The sequence below is a fragment of the Pituophis catenifer genome, unplaced genomic scaffold, assembly GCF_029215685.1.
Source record: "Pituophis catenifer annectens isolate HBS135680 unplaced genomic scaffold, rPitCat1.0.hap2 SCAF_1, whole genome shotgun sequence".
Classification (NCBI taxonomy): Eukaryota; Metazoa; Chordata; class Lepidosauria; order Squamata; family Colubridae; genus Pituophis; species Pituophis catenifer.
This window is the reverse complement of record NW_027256881.1, coordinates 171,956,055-171,972,581: the sequence shown is the minus strand read 5'-3', so window position 1 is coordinate 171,972,581 and position 16,527 is coordinate 171,956,055. Positions and strand designations below refer to the sequence as shown.

General features: G+C 42.2%; 1 protein-coding gene across 1 annotated transcript in view; it reads right to left on the bottom strand.

The window, feature by feature from the left end:
• The window catches only part of ABCA12 (ATP binding cassette subfamily A member 12), a 326,573-nt gene that overhangs the window by 99,525 nt on the left and 210,521 nt on the right, over nt 1–16,527 (bottom strand). The window contains exon 33 of the mRNA XM_070956774.1: nt 4,865–5,101. Coding sequence (XP_070812875.1) covers nt 4,865–5,101 — 237 coding nt within the window. The remainder of the gene's footprint in view (nt 1–4,864; nt 5,102–16,527) is intronic.

Sequence of the window (16,527 nt, the reverse complement as noted above, 5' to 3'; positions counted from 1 at the left end):
ATACTCTAATAAGTTAACAATTTGTCTTACATTACTTTTCATTTGTCTTCCATTTATAAAACCAGTTTGATCATGATGAATCATTTGCTGCATAACTGTCATTAATCTGTTTGCTAAAATTTTAGCAAAAATCTTATAGTCTATATTTAAAACTATAGTTTTTAGGGTCTGTATAGTCTTGCCCATCTTTTGGGATCAGCGATATAAATGCTGTCTTCCAAGTTGGAGTTACCTCTCCTCCCTGTCGTATATTATTGAATAATTCCTTCAGTGGTTCCACCATTTCCTCCTGTAAACTTTTATAATAAATAGCTGTCAAACCATCCGTTCCAGGAGCTTTACCCACTTTCAACTGCTTAATTGCAAACATAATTTCCTCGGAAGTTATCAATTGATTTAAGCTATCCCTCTGCTCTTTTGAAGTTATACAAATATTCTCTTTTTGCAGATATCTATCTATATCTATATCTTGAATTTTATCACCAGTATACAGCCTTGAATAAAACTCTAAAAAGGCTTTTTTAATCAATTCTTGCTCATAAACCTCCTTACCCTTGTATTTTATTTTCTCTATTGTCCTTGCTTTCTGCTTTTTCCTTAGCAAATATCCAACCACCTACCTGGTTTATTGGCATTACAAAAAGTATTATTATGTTTTGCATATTGTAAGTTGGTTGCCACTTGATCTACTATTAACATATTAAACTGACCCTTCAGTAAATTAATTGCCTCTTTAATTTTCTTATCTGTTGGGTTGGCTATTAAAGCCTGTTCCTGTTTATTAATCTCCTCTTCTAATTCTTTTCTTTTTGCCCCCTGTTTCTTTCTATGTTTATTATTCAAATATATCAAAATTCCTCGCATGTAGGCTTTACTTGCGTCCCATACCATTTCCATAGATGTACCCTTTTGCATATTCATAACAAAAAACTCTTTCATAAATTTTTTACACTCTTTTACATTTTCTTCGTATCTAAACAGATTATCATTTAACCCCCAGGACCTCCTAGGCCCTTTCCCATACTCCAATTCCATCCAGACTGGACTATGGTCTGTCAATGTTCTTGAACAGATCTTCCTGTTCTTCACCCTAGATAATAAATCATTAATTGCGTTGCGGCATTCTTAACAACCGTGTCACTCATTTCACAACTGCTTCTCTTCACCATGGTGACAAGATAGGGCAAAAACGTAAATTGTGAGGACAGTCGTAAGTTTGAGGACTGGTCAAAAGTGCGAGGACCAGTCAAAAATAACTTTTTCAGCCCTCTGAGTAGTCCATATGCACAAAAGGACCACCCAGAGGGCTGAAAAAAGTGATTTCTGACAGGTCCTCGCACTTTTGACTGGTCCTCGCACTTATGACTGGTCATCATTTATGCCCATTGTAGCATTCTTAACAACCATGTCACTCATTTCACAACTGCTTCTCTTCACCATGGTGACAAGATAGGGCAAAAACGTAAAATGTGAGGACAGTCTAAGTTCGAGGACTGGTCAAAAGTGCGAGGACCAGTCAGAAATAACTTTTTCAGCCCTCTGAGTAGTCCATATGCATAAAAGGATACAGCAATAGAGAGGAATGAAGGAAGGGAAGGGAAATTAGAGTAGGAGTGAGGGTAAGAGAGGGAGGAAGAGAGGAGGAGAAGGAGAAAGGAAGAGGAAGTAGGGAGGAGGAGAAGAGGGGGAGGAAGAGAAAATAAGAAGGAAAGAAAGGAGAGAGGTGGTAGGTTTGAGGAGAAAGATTGCTGTACAATAGAAAAGATGAAGGGAAGAAAGCCAACCCCAAACAAATATAAAGATAATAAGATAAAGAATGAATTGTTAAACTTTAAAGAATAAAAGAGAACAAATATGAATAAATAACAATAATTAGAAACACACATACAAACATACAATGTATTTTCTTTGAACAGAGTATTTGGCCGGTTCACAAATTTAAACAGTGTTTAGTCATTTCAATTAAATTTATAATTTCTATATTTCCTTTTTGCCATATTTATTCCTCATCTATTTTTGTAAAAAACCAATATTACCCTTTATCCTCATCTCTAATCTTAATCAAATTCAATTTTTCCCTTCTATTCTATATTATACCCCTTCCCATTGTCATCTATTTTTATATCCATCCTCACATTGGTTAATTATGTAATATTACAGTTGTTTAATATAAATTCAACATTTTAATATAAATCAATTAGTTATATAACTACCTTTGTTGTATATTAATCAATATGAACATGAATATTCCAATTATTTCCATGCCATCCAATTTCTTACAAATCAATTAATTATATTTACCAATAATAATAAACCAAATAATTTCCCCATATATTCCTTCAAACCACAATTTAACCATATCCTCTTTTTCCCTAAATTTCCCATTGTTTGCACCTACCTTTTTTGGTGAGGAAAAAGAAAAGAAATCTGCCTGCCTAATTTTCCAACGTTGCAGCAACAGCAAAGCCAACAGCCTGCTTTACTTTCAGTTTTGTTTTTCAGCATAGCTAGGGGAAAAAAAATCTGCTCCAGCAAGCAGCAGAGCCCTGAGCAAAACAGCTGAGAGCAAATCAGCTGAGAGTCAGGAGCCGATCTAATCAAGGGCTAATTAGCCTATGCTGAAGCTCCGCGGGCCAATAAAATTACAAAAAAACACTGAACCGTTTGTTAAATTGCTGGCTCGCCCGCCCCTCGCCCACCACTATTTATTGGCAATAAATAGTGGTGCGGAGGGGCGGGGCAAGGGGCGAGGCGAGCCAGCAATTTAACAAACGGTTCTGCCGAACCCTCTAGAACTGGCAGAATCCCACCACTGCATGTCTCCCAATAAGGGCCAGAAAAAGAGGCAAGTAGAGGGGCACTTCGCTTCCACCCTGAAATATGCAGCGAGTCTCCATCCCCCTTCTCTTCTCAGGGCAGGCGAGGAGTGAGGAGGAGGGGAGGGCAAATGGCAGGGAGGGGCAGCCAGCTGACAAGGAGCCACAGCAGGGGGACAACGAGTTTCATTAATCTGGGAACCTGAAATGACTCTTGATTTAAAATTAAATCATATGATAAAAAGCACCCAAAGAAGAAAGAACAACATCAGGGAAAAAAATCTCAACCCTTGCCTGTTTTTGGAAATGGTTCAAGAGGGAACCCATGCGCACGTACACAGACACACACACACACAAGAGGGAGAGAGGGAGAGGGAGAAAGAGAGATAGAGAGATGAGAGACAGAGAGATGAGAAAGAGAGAGGGAAAAAAGAAAAAGAGATGAGAGGGAGGGAGGGAGGAAGATGCAAAGAGAGGGAGAGGGATGAGAAAGAGAGGGAGAGGAAGAAAGATGAGAGAGAGAAAGAGGGAAAGGGAGAAAGATGAGAGAGAGAGATGAGGTAGAAAAATGAGAAAGAGAGAGAGAGAGAAACAGAAAGAGAGATGAGGGAGAAAGATGAGAGGGAGGGAGAAAGAGAGAGAGATGGACCTGTTTAAAAGAAAATACCTGGAACCACAAAACCTGGGTAGGCATGGCTGGGGGTGTCGTGTGACTGGGTGGGAGTGAGTGATGTTGCGTTGGCCATGCCCACCCAGGTTTTGTGGCTCCTGGTGTTTGGTTTTCTGTGGGAAATAGGCCCAAGTGGCTCTTTGAGTGTTTAAGGTTGCAGACCCCTGCCCTAGACCCTAGAGCAGTGATGGCTAACCTTTTTGCCATCACATGCCAGGAAGGGGGGTGAGGGAGTTGTGCGTGCACCTGCCCACACCCGTAATTCTATGCGCCCTGCCCCCGCACATGCGTGTGCAACACCCCCCCCCGCTCCCCCCGCTCCTGGCACACAATGGTGCAGGTGCAATGCAAACCAGTAGTAAAGGTAAGTAGAACTCACCCCTGCTCCAGACCCTCTCTAGGAGTCTGGGGAGGGTGAAAACTGCCTCCCCCCCCCGGAGGCCCTCCAGAGGCCAGAAACAACCCGTTTGCCAACTTCCAGTGGGACTGGAAGTTGGCAAACGGGCTGTTTTCAGCCTCCTGAGGACCTCCGGGGGCGTGGGGAAGGCTGTTTTTTGCCCTTCCCAGACTCCTAGAGAGGCTCTGGAGGCTGGGGACAGCAAAAAACGGGCCTTCCAGTCCCACCGGAAGTTGGCAAATGGGCTGTTTCTGGCCTCTGAAGGGCCTCCACGGGGGTGGGGAAGGCCATTTTCACCCTCCCCAGACTCCTAGAAAGGCTCTGGAGCCAAGTGAGAGAGAAAAATGGGCCTCCCCCCGAGGCCCTCCAGAGGCAGGAAACAATCTGTTTCCCTACTTCTGGTGGACCCAGAAGGCCCAAAAATCAGCTGAGCTCGCGTGCCCATTAATATGGCTACGCATGCCACCTGTGGCATGCATGCCATAGGTTCGCCACCACGGTCCTAGGGTATAGTCCCAAAACAATTAAAGCATCACTTGAATATCATCAGCATTCATAAAATCACCACCAGTCAATTGCAAAGGGCAGCTTTACTTGGAACAATTTACATCCTGTGATAATAATTTAACACCATAAAACAATCTGCCTATCCCAGGTCCTTGGGGAGGATCTCAATAGATGGATAAAAATCAGTGGTGGGTTGCTCCCAGTACTATCCAGTTCTTGCGAACAGGTAGTAAAAGCGGCGGGAGGCTCTGCCCACCTGCCCGGATGTCATAATGGATGATTTGCACATGCGTAAAAGCTTTTGCGTGCACGCTTCTGTTACGAACCAGTAGTAAAGATAAGTAGAACCCACCCCTGATAAAAATGCCAAATCCAGTTTAAACATCTGGCTCACAGCACAGCACAACAAAATAAAATAATAAAACTAAATAAAATATTAACAAATCTGATTGTTTAAAACTGCTAGGTGCTTACTTCTTCTACAGTGCTGTCTGAAATTCCGTAGCAGCCAATATGGAGATCACTTAAATTACTATCCAGGTTTCTCAGAAGAGACTGATAGGATGAAGAAACTTTATTGTTAAATGGAGGAAGTACATAGATAAGTTCTCCACCAATATCTTCTTTGAGATAAGCTTCTGGAAGATGAGCCTGTATTGTGGCTGTCACAGTAGAGGTATTGCATTCCTCTGATACATTCAGAATTGAGCTCTAAGGAAACATAAGGGGATAATAAAACACCACACAGCGAAATTTTAATTTTCACAATATATCATAAAACATGATATATGAGAAGGAAATTAAGTTTGAAACAACTGAATAAAACTATATTCAGGTATCCTGAGTACATCAGTAAACAATATCTACTAGTTGGTGGATATAGGCAACAGTAAATTGGCTTGCAATTTAAGTCTTTAGATTTGATATCCTAATTTGCATAGGCTTTGGCCCAAAACATTCAAATGTTTTGGGAAATAAGTGAGCTTCTTTATGGAGGACATTTGGTTATGGAGCATAACAGCAAAGAAGCAGATAGTCTTGAATGATATTTTCTCATAACGAGCCTTTCAAAAAGAGTCTTGGTAAAAGATTTGAGCAGTTTGCTTTGGGCAACATTGGACTTTAAATATTAGTATTCAACAAAGTCCAAAATTAAATAGGTCTCAAATGAAATTCTTTTAAAATATGCAAAATATGTACAAACCTGGTCATGCCAAATCTGATATATTTAATAATTTTGATAATATTTTCCATTAATTCTCTGTTTTAAAAGGCCATACAATGCACATATTTAAATATATGCAGTGGTGGGATTCAGCCAGTTCGCACCACTTCGGGAGAACCGGTTGTTAACTTTCTGAGCAGTTTGGTGAACTGGTTGTTGGAAGGAATCATTAGGGCAGAGAATCAGTTGTTAAATTACTTGAATCCCATCACTGAACATATGTACTTCATTTTAAATACATATTTAAAAGATACTCTGGTAAGTTTAAATTGCACCACAAAATTTGGAAAAGCGAAAACTTTGGTGAATATTTAAATTCCCATCCACAGAGCCGAAGTGAACAGAGAACAGCCAGAGACAGCAGACCTTGCAGAAGCACCGCTCTCCTGAATAATCTAATTAAAAGCCTTTAAAAAATCCTGCAACCACAAGAAAAAACAGTGAATGGAGGAAAAGACTGGATTGGGAGAGAAGAGAAATCTTGGAAATCAAACATTTCTTTGGATACAATGTTTATTCTGGTGAGTTCTGCTGTGTGCGTGGTCTGTCTGCATTTTCCTTTGTTCTACTATGACAAAACACAGCACAGCATCCCATTGAGAAAATATTCTTTATATAAAGTGAACCGTTTTTCTTCAATATGTACTGCCATTTTACCATTAACAGAACATACTTATATAGACATAATTGCAAAATGAATTAGGTATTGTTAGGTACTGTTTGCATGAGTGATCTTTCCCCCCCTCTGTCTAATGAATTAAGTGCAGTTGTCTCTTACTCTGTTATTCTAGAAGACTAACTTTTAAGAATAGAAACTTCAGCTTAAATTTTCTTTTTTAAAAAAATATTATAAATTTTGGGAATTTTGAAAATAAACTTGTAGAATTTTTTAAATTTTTAAAATCCTTTTAACAAGGTGGCCCAATGGCCCAATTAAGAGGCAACCCAGAAACCCAACTGAGAGGCCAGCGGAGAGGTGGCTCAGCTGAGAGATGAAGAGCAGCCCAGCTGAGAGGCAAAGAGGCGACACAGCTGAGAGGCAGAGAGGCAGTCCAGTGACCAAGCCTGGCAGGTAGGCAGAGGTGAGCAGCAGTGAAACAGCAGTGAAATGGCAGCAGACCAGCAACTGGGAGCACACAGCAGATCTTGAGCAGCAGCGGTGCAGAACTATGTAAGTGGCAGAAGAGTGGAGTGTCCACAGCAGCAGCTGAGAGCATCATGGCAGACCAGCAACAGCTGAGAGCAGCACAGTGGACCAACTGAGCAGTGGCTAAGTGGAGCAGAGCACCCAGATCAACACATCGTATCTGAAACCCCAGCAGTGACCAGGCAATTGAAGGGCGAAAAGGCAGGGAAGAAAATAATAAGTACAAAATCATTGTGGACAGAGAGGAAAAGGATAAACTTTCAAGGCAGGGAGTAGAGGGTTAAGAGCAAAGTTCCTCCTTGAAAACAGCCTGAGAATTCTAACAAAAAGAAGTGTTTATTACTTCATAAAGGACCAAGAACTTTTGTAAATTCTTAAATATTTAAATCTCTGAATTTTTAATTTTTTTAAAAAAATCAGTTTCTTTTTTCAATTTTTAATTCCCCTCGATTTTTTATCTTTCAACTCTTAAATATCATTTTTAATTTTAAATTCTTTTTTCAATTTTTAAATCTTTTTCAATTTTATAAAAAAAATCTGTTTTCAATTTTTTCAATTTGTTTCAATTTTCAATTTCATTTTCAATTAATTTTTTTAAAAAACAGTTTACTTATTTTAATTCTTTAGAAATTTTTAAATCCTTAACAATCTAAGAGGGGAAAAATAATAAATTAAGGAAAAAGAGACAGACACTTCAAAACAGGGAAGATACTGATGAATTTTTTAACACAGAACAAAAGGCCAAAACTATTGTAAACTGACACTTCTCAACAGAGAAAATATTTAATTTTTACAAATGTTTAATTTTTTAACAAACAAACAAACAAGTCTTGGAAATAGAGACTGACACAATAGTGATTTGCAAAATGTGTCGCATCTTTAAGCTTATGCCCACAGAAGACCCAAACTATGTATCTATCAAATGTAAACTATATGAATTACTAGAAAAAAAAATAAAAGGTCTAGAGTCAACTCTAGCCATTTTGAAACGTAATGAACAAACAAGAAATCCTAACCTAAACAAGAAGACTACACCAAACTAAAACCCAATAGGGAGCAAACAGCTTTTTTTAAAAATGACTCCATATATGAACACAAAGAAGAAAACCGATTCACCCAAATTGAACACACTAGGGAACAAACAGCTTCTGTAAAAAACAACCCTATGAACCTAAAGAGGAAGATTGATGGAAACATGTCACTTTTTGAAGAAAACAACCACGAACAAAGCCCTTACTATCTACCGTAGCCCACTCCAATGAAGCTCCTCTGGAACTGAACAATCACTTTCATAGCCTCCCCCTGGAAGAAAATACACAGACACCCACAGCAGAATATTCATTAATAGTTTCTAAAAAAGAGGCACAACCCAGCATTCCTGCAACAGGAAGAAAAGTATCCCAGACTTCCCTAAGGAAAGAAAGGCGAATATTGGTGTTAGGAGATTCAATTCTTAGGGGAACAGAAATGATAGTCTGTAGACCAGGCAGTCAATCTAGGGAGGTATATAGTCTCCCTAGAGCAAAAATCAAAGATATAACTGAATACCTTACTAATCCCATATAGTAGTAACCCCACAGATTACTATCCCTTTCTTCTCTTACATGTGGTGACCAATGACACAACAATGAATCTAAAAACAATAACGAGATTACAAACAGCTAGGGGAAAAGTTAACGAATTGGATGCACAAGTGGGGTTTTCCTCTATACTTCCAACAAAAAGCCAGCACCCAATGAGTGCACAAAGGATTTTAAAAATGAACCACTGGCTTAAAAATTAGTGTTGTCAACAGAACTTCAGCTTCATAGACCATGGTCTGCATTACCTACATGAAAGGCTACTGGCAAGGGATGGACTGGACCAGTATTCACTTACCTTCTCTACCGGTTCGCAAATAGAAGTGCACGCTCCCTTCTGCACATTTGCAGACCATAAAAAACCGGGACATGATGACATCTGGGCAGGTGGGCAGAGCCTCCCGCAGCTGCTGCTACCAGTTCACCCAAACCGGATAGAACCGGCTGAATAGCACCACTGGACTGACCCCACAGGAACTGGAAAGAATATATTTGCAAAACAACTGGCTCATCTTATCAAAAGGGCTTGAAACTAAAATTGAGGGGGGAGGGGGCAATTCTCACAACCTTTAGAACCTAATTCCAAGCAAAAACCACTGGATAACCAATCATATAAAGAGGTAGGGAGTAAAGAGAAAGAAGAAAGAAAAAACCATAATGAAGTAGCGAGTGACGGGAAGTTACAAAGGAGGAGATATAAGAAACATACCCAAGACCAGGGGTGAAATGCTACCGGTTTGGAGCAGTTTAGCCAAACTGGTAGCGACGGCAGTGCGAGGCTCTGCCCATCCACCCGGTCGTTGTTACTTCTTGGTTTTTTACCCTCTGTGCATGCGCAGAAGGGTTTGCACATGCGCAGAGGGTCTGCACATGCACGTGACGTGCACACGTGCATGAGGCACGTGCACTTCCAAACTGGTAGGGAAGGTAAGTAGATTTCACCCCTGCCCAAGACCCATAAAGGACTTAGATGCCTATACACTAACGCTCAAAGTTTAGGAAACAAACAGGGTGAACTTGAAGTATTAGTACATGAAGGCAGATATGATATAGTTGCCATTACTGAAACTTGGTGGAATGAAACTCATGACTGGAGTGTATTGATGCAATGATACAAACTATTCAAAAGAAACAGATCTAACACCAAACTTCTTAGGGAAGTTTTTGAGAAAAGGTTTTCTATGTTACATGACACAATAAAAAAGATGAATGAAAAATCCGATAACATTTTTGAATTATTAGTATCAGAGTTAAAATAAACTAAAGGAGATGTTAAAAACTATACAGATTATATAAATACAAGGTTATATCTTCTTAACCAAAATTTATTATTATTGGATTTAAAACAGAAGGAAATTTTTTGAGAATTTCTGAACAAATTTGCAACTTAAATGATGTAATTGTAATAGAAATGACTAAATGGTTTAATGTTGAGAAAGTAGACTTCTCTAAAGAAATAGACAAAATTTACAGAATAAATTCATATGCAGCCAGAATTTATAAGAAAATCTATTAAAGAGCAAGTAATTCAGAAACATTACCATCAGAGATTTAACATTTCTGGAAAAGAGGTGCAAATATTCAGAGAAACTTCAATTACAATATTAAGGAAGCACAAAGAATATTTTCTCTGACAGATTTTCTGAAACAAAATAATATTCCCTTTCTCTGAGATAAGGTGGAAGAGATTATCTTTACCTTTAGAAATGGTATAGACTAAACTCAGCACAAGACTTTTTGGAAAAATATGGATCAGAACTACACTATTTTTCAAAAGATAAAGATTGGAAACAAAAAGATAAAAAAAAGTCTGGTGCTTATCAAGGACAGGCTGTGGAGATGGGAACCTCAGCTGGAATCCCTGGAACTTCCTCTTCATAACAGATGGATTGCAAGATTCTGACATGGAATGTTAATGGGGTAGATTCCCCATAAAAGAGAAAAATAAGTTATTTCATTATTTGAAAAAAGTGAACCATGATATAATATGTTTTCAAGAAACTCATATTAAAGAGACTGACAAAAAGTATTTAACAAATAACACTGTGGGTCTGGGATTTATTTTTGTTAGTTCAAAGAAAAAAAACTACCGTATTTTCCGGCGTATAAGACGACTTTTTAACCCAGGAAAATCATCTCAAAAGTCGGGGGTCGTCTTATACGCCGGGTACCCGAATCTGAGTTGCTGGCGCTGACCGATGACACTTTGGGAGCGCCGGCAACATTGAGGGGAAGCTGTACTCCGAATTAGTTCCAACCTACAAGAGGTGCCAGGCAGTGCGGGGCCCACGAGAAAGGAACGCGTCCCCACTCTACCCCGGAATTCGGATCACCTTCCTTCCTTTCCCAGCAGTCCACGGTGAAAGCGGCGCCGCGGTCGACCTGGGCCAGCGCCTTGCACACCTGGCTCTGCGTCTCCATTATGAGAAGCCCCATGCGACTTCGCATGTCTCCGCCCCAGTCGCGCAGCTCTCGCAATCCGCTCACCGGAGGAGCCATGAAGTGCTCGCACCGCCTTGCCAGATCTTCCTCGTCCTCCTTTCCCCACAGCTTTTCCCGTTGTAATTGCTGCTGCTGCTACCGCCGAGGCTGCTCCTTCATCTCCGCCCACCGCACCAGACCCAGCCCGGCCAGCACCGCCGTGGCTCCCGCAGTCCAAGCGGATCGGCGCCCGGGCTCGCAGGCGAAGGGAGGGAGTGCGCAGCGCACTTTCCTGGCTTGGCGCCGATCCGGACGGCTGCAGAAAGAACTGGGCACCGGCTGTCATGTCTTTTCTGCTGTGCAGGGTTCGGCACCTGGGCTCCTGGGGTTTAAGCCTTTGGGCCGGGCCCGTGCTGCTCCAGGATGTTCGCTTCGGGCTCCTTGGAATTGCTGCTGGGCGCTTCTTCCCGTTGGGGCGATGGTGAGTGGACTGCGGGAGCCACGGCGGACTCCTTCCCCACGAGGTATTGCTCTGCATTTCACCACCTCTTCCAGGCTCGCAGCCACCCACCATCGCCCCAACGGGAAGAAGCGCCCAGCAGCAATTCCAAGGAGCCCGAAGCGAACATCCTGGAGCAGCACGGGCTGGCCCAGAGGCTTAAACCCCGGGAGCCCAGGTGCCGAACCCCGCACAGCAGAAAAGACATGACAGCCAGTGCCCAGTTCGTTCTGCAGCCGTCCGGATCAGCGTCCGGGCTCGCAGGCAAAGGGTGGGAGTGCGCAGCGCATTTTCCTGGCTTGCTTACCTTAGCTCAGTGGTTGGGGGGTCAAACAACCCTTTCACAGGGGTTTTGATGGTGGTGCAATACAGAAAAACGAGCGCAGCCCTCGCCATCCGGAATGAATGGTGCTGTTGTGGCGGTGGGGGAGGGGGCGGCAGAAGCGGGAAGAAGTGGTGTTTGCGATGGCTGGAAGCTGTGGGAGTGAAGCACTACTTTCATTTGTACGGCAGCAGCATTCCGCCTTGGTATATTTGTGTCAGGAGTGGCGCAAGGCAGCCTTTGTTTCCTGCTGCCTGGGACTCAGAGTGGTAAATGGCGTCTGATCCGGAGAGTTGCTGGATTTTGCTCTCTAATCCGGCTGCCAAATCGGCCCCCTGCAAACTCTCGTCTCTCAAGGAGCGCTCCCTGAAGCGGGGCTGGAAACTTTGGTTGGACTGCTTGAGAGAGGAGAGCTTGCAGGGGGGCGATCTGGTGTCTGCAATGGAGAGCGGCATCCAGCTTTTTCTCTCCGCTATAAGAGCGCTGTAAGAGCGGCAGCCCTCATCTCCTAATGTTTGGGACTCGGAGCGGTAAATGGTGACTGGTCCGGGGAGCAGCTGGATTTTGCAGTCCCAAGCATTAGGAGATGAGGGCTGCCGCTCTTACAGCGCTCTTACAGCGGAGAGAAAAAGCCGGATGCCGCTCTCCGTTGCAGACACCAGATCGCCCCCCTGCAAGCTCTCCTCTCTCAAGCAGTCCAACCAAAGTTTCCAGCCCCGCTTCAGGGAGCGCTCCTCGAGAGACGAGAGTTTGCAGGGGGCCGATCTGGCATCCAGATTAGAGAGCAAAATCCAGCTGCTCTCCGGATCAGACGCTATTTACCGCTCTGAGTCCCAAGCAGCAGGAAACAAAGGCTGCCTTGCGCCGCAAATATAGCAAGGCAGAATCCTGATGCTGCACTTTCAGCAGACAGATGAGGGCTGCCTTGGCCATCAGCTGGCGCAAATATACCAAGGCGAATGCTCATGCCGCACAAGTTCAAGTAGTGCTTCGCTCCCACACTTCTTCCGGCCCTCAGTCTCTCAGGGAGATGCTTGACTTCCTCTCAGCCCCAAGACACTGGCTGGCCCATGAGATGAGAGAGAGAGAGAATGAGAGAGAAAGAGAGAATCAGAATGAGACAGAGAGAGAAAGAGACAAAGAATGAAAGAGAGAGAAAGACAGAATGAAAGAGAATGAGAGAAAGAGACAGAGAGAATCAGAGAGAGAGAGTGAGAGAGAGAGAATGAGAGACAGAGAAAGAGACAGAATCAAAGAGAACCAAAGAATCAGAGAGAGAATGAGAGAGAGGGAGAGAAAATGAAAGAGAATCAGAATGAGAGAATCAGAATGAGAGGGAGAGAGTGGGGAGAGAGAGAAAGAGGGGGAGAGAGAGAAAGAGAAAGAGCGGGAGGGAGAAAGAGAAAGTGGGGGGGAGAGAAAGGGGGACAGAGAGAAAGAGAGAATGAGAGAGAGTGGGGGGAGAGAAAGAGAGTGGGAGAAAGAGAGAGAAAGGGGGGAGAAAGAGAATGAGAGAGAAAGAGTGGGAGAGAGAGAAAGAATGAGAAAGAGGGGAGAGAAAGGGAAAGAGTGGGGGAAAGAAAGAATGAGAAAGAGAGGGGGAGAGAGAAAGAGAATGAGAGAGGGGGAGAGAGAAAGAGAGAATGAGAAAGAGTGGGAGAGAAAGAAAGAGAGGGAGAGAGAGAGAAAGCGAAAATGAGAGAGAGAGAAAGAGAGAATGAGAGAGAAAGAGTGGGAGACAGAGAGAGAGAGAGACAGAGAGGATGGAGAGTGCCTGAAGGACCCCATCCCGTACTGGGAGTCCAGGTGCTTCAGCAAGCGGGGCACTGGATTCGTATTAGTGGTCTGCGAAATTTAAAAATATGAAGTTGGTGGTCCCTGAGGTCCAAAAGGTTGGGGACCCCTGGCCTAAGACCATCGGAAAACACATATTTTTGATGGTTTTAGGAATAACTTTATCGTTGGGGGTCACCACAACATGAGGAACTGTATTAAAGGGTCGCGGCATTAGGAAGGTTGAGAACCACTGCCTTAGCTGCTTGCCTTGCTTCGCTTGCCTGAATCCATTCCATCAGCAAGCAATTAAGCAGGCAGGGAGTTGTGGACTTCAACTCCCAGAATTCCTCAGCCAGCAAAACAAAGCTGGCTGAGGAATTGTGGGAGTTGAAGTCTACAAGTCTTAAAGTTGCCAAGGTTGGAGACCCCTGTTCTATTGGGTACGTAAGTTTTTTTCCCCTTTGGGATCTTTAAAAAAAAATAGTTAATTGGGGTTTTTTTTAGTTCTTTTTTAGACCTAGCCATTTAAAGTTTAGGAAGTTTTAAATTTAGCTTTCATATAAAAATAAAAATAAAATAAAATAAAATAATATTTGTGTAGCTTTCTGAGATTTAGTGTGTTTCTGTAGTGTTTCACTCTAACTACACAAACACACAAAATCTCACAAAGCTGTATGTGGAATTTTGTGTGTGTGAAGTGTGAAAGTTGGGTTTTTGGGCTTTTTGTGGCTGTGTGAAGTTCCTGCTTGTTGCAGGGGCCATTTTGGGTCTAGCACAGCTACTTTTACATTGTGGATGAGCCAGTTGTGTTGTGTTGTGTTGTGTTGTGTTGTGTTGTGTTGTGTTGTGTGTGTGTAAAGCGTGAAAGTTGTTTTTTGGGGCTTTTTGGGGCTGTGTGAGGTTCCTGCTTGTTTCAGGGGCCATTTTGGGTCTAGCACAGCTGCTTTTACATTGTGGGTGAGCCAGTTGATGTTTTTTTAATTTTTATTTGGTGTGCGTTGGAAGAGGGGTAGTCTTATACGGCGAGTATAGCCCAAACCCTATATTTTAACAGGAAAAGTAGGGGGTCGTCTTATACGCCCAGTCGTCTTATACGCCGGAAAATACGGTAATTGGGTAGTTTTGTGTGTAATTGGAGATTACAATGGGGTAGGTAACCCCACAGTTGGACATATCAGCTGATAAAGGAATTAAAGAAACACAAGGAAAACTGCTCCAAACATTTTTCAAGCTAACCAATAAGTTTGATCGATATTTGGAGGTATAAAAATAGACTAACAAAAGACATTATTTTCTTTTCAGAGAGAGACAAATCCTTTCTAGAATTGATATGATTTGGATTACAAAAAATCTATTTCACAAAGCAACTAAAATAATTATTATTATTATTATTATTATTATTATTATTATTATTATTATTATTCCAAAAACTTCTTCTGACCATAATCTAGTGACTTTACATCTTAAATTTGGCCCTCAGGCTTTTAAATTGAGATTAAATGCATCTATTTTGCAGAGACCACAGATTGTTAAAGAATGTAAACAGGTACTTTAAGACTATTTTAACAATAATTTACGTAAGGGAATCAATTCGACAACAGTTTGGGATGCTTGAAAGGCTGTGATATGAGGACATTTTCTTACAGACCAATTTATAGATTAACAGAGTTGGAAGGGACCTTGTAGGTTGTTAAGGATATTGGTGTTGTGTTACCAACCAGCAGAGTAAATGCACAAGGAAACGTTGCTGAGAGCAATGAATAAGAGATATGCAAACTGGTTTATCAAAAGCTTACTTTATAGTAGAAAAACAGTCTCATAGTCTTTAAACAAAGTCCAAGTCTTTGCCAGTAAATCAGTCCAGTAGTTACAGATTCTTCTTACCAAACAAACTTTAGTTGGTTAGAATAACAAACTCACTCTGGTTCACAAGCCACGATGGTTGCAGATCCATCCATCCAACGATGATTAGCAGATAACAACTCCTCTCAATGGTAGCTTATCATAGCAGCTTCATCATCTCATCATCTTCATACACAATGGCAGCATAGCATAGCAGCAACTGAACATGTTACAATACCTTGCTTAAATACTCTCACAACCAGTCATTATCTAATTACAGCATGACTCAGCATTAAAGTCACATAATACATTTTCAGATTAAAGTTACAGTACACATATATTGCCTGGACAACTAGTATGTAACTAGTATAAACTAGCCAGTATGCGGGACCATGGTGTCTTAGGGCTTTCCCAATCGTGTGTGGCTGCTGTATGTGGTGTTGGGCAAGATTCTTGGCAGGGTGTGCATGTCGCTACCCATTTCTCTATTTCCAAATCCATTCCTGGCCACCAGACATAACTTCTTGCTAACTCCTTCATTTTAACTATCCCTGGGTGTCCCTCGTGTAACTTTTCCAGAATATCATTTCTTAATATTTTTGGAATGATTACTCTATTCCCCCCACAACAAACACCCTCTCAGTCCCGATAGTTCAGTCTGTCGTGTCTTGAACGGTTTGAATTCCTCGTCCACTCCCATCTCTGCCCACCCTTTCCATACCCAATTCAAAACCCGCACCAAGGTCCTGTCTTTTCCTGTTGTTCTTGCGATGTCTGCGCCTGTGATCTGTGTGTTTGTGAGAGTCTCTATCAGCAACGTGATTCTGGATAGCGCTGGGTCTTCCACCGGTTCCGGCAGCAGGCATCTGCTGAGGGCATCTGTGTGGTCAATTATCTTTCCCAGTCTGTATAGCAGCTGTTAATTATAAGCAGCGAGGAATTCTGTCCATATCATAGCATTCATAGAGATAACACGTGGGGTGTAGGTCTATCTCCCATGATGATTCCGAGGAGTGGTTTATGGTCTGTTATCAGCTGAAACTTCCTCCTGTAGAGGTATTCGTGGAATCTTTTGATTCCAGCCATGGCAGCTAGTGCTTCTTTGTCAAGCTGACTGTAGTTTCTTTCCAGTTTGGACAGGGTCCAAGAGTAGAAAGCAATGGGGGCTTCTCTTCCATTGGGCATGCAATGGTTTAAGTTTGCCCCTATTCCAAACAGCGATGTGTCACAGGTCAGTCTCAGTGGTAATGTTTCACTATACTGTACTAGGATGCTGTCTGATGTTAGCAGTCTTTTTATTTGTTCGAAGGCATTCGCTTCCTTAT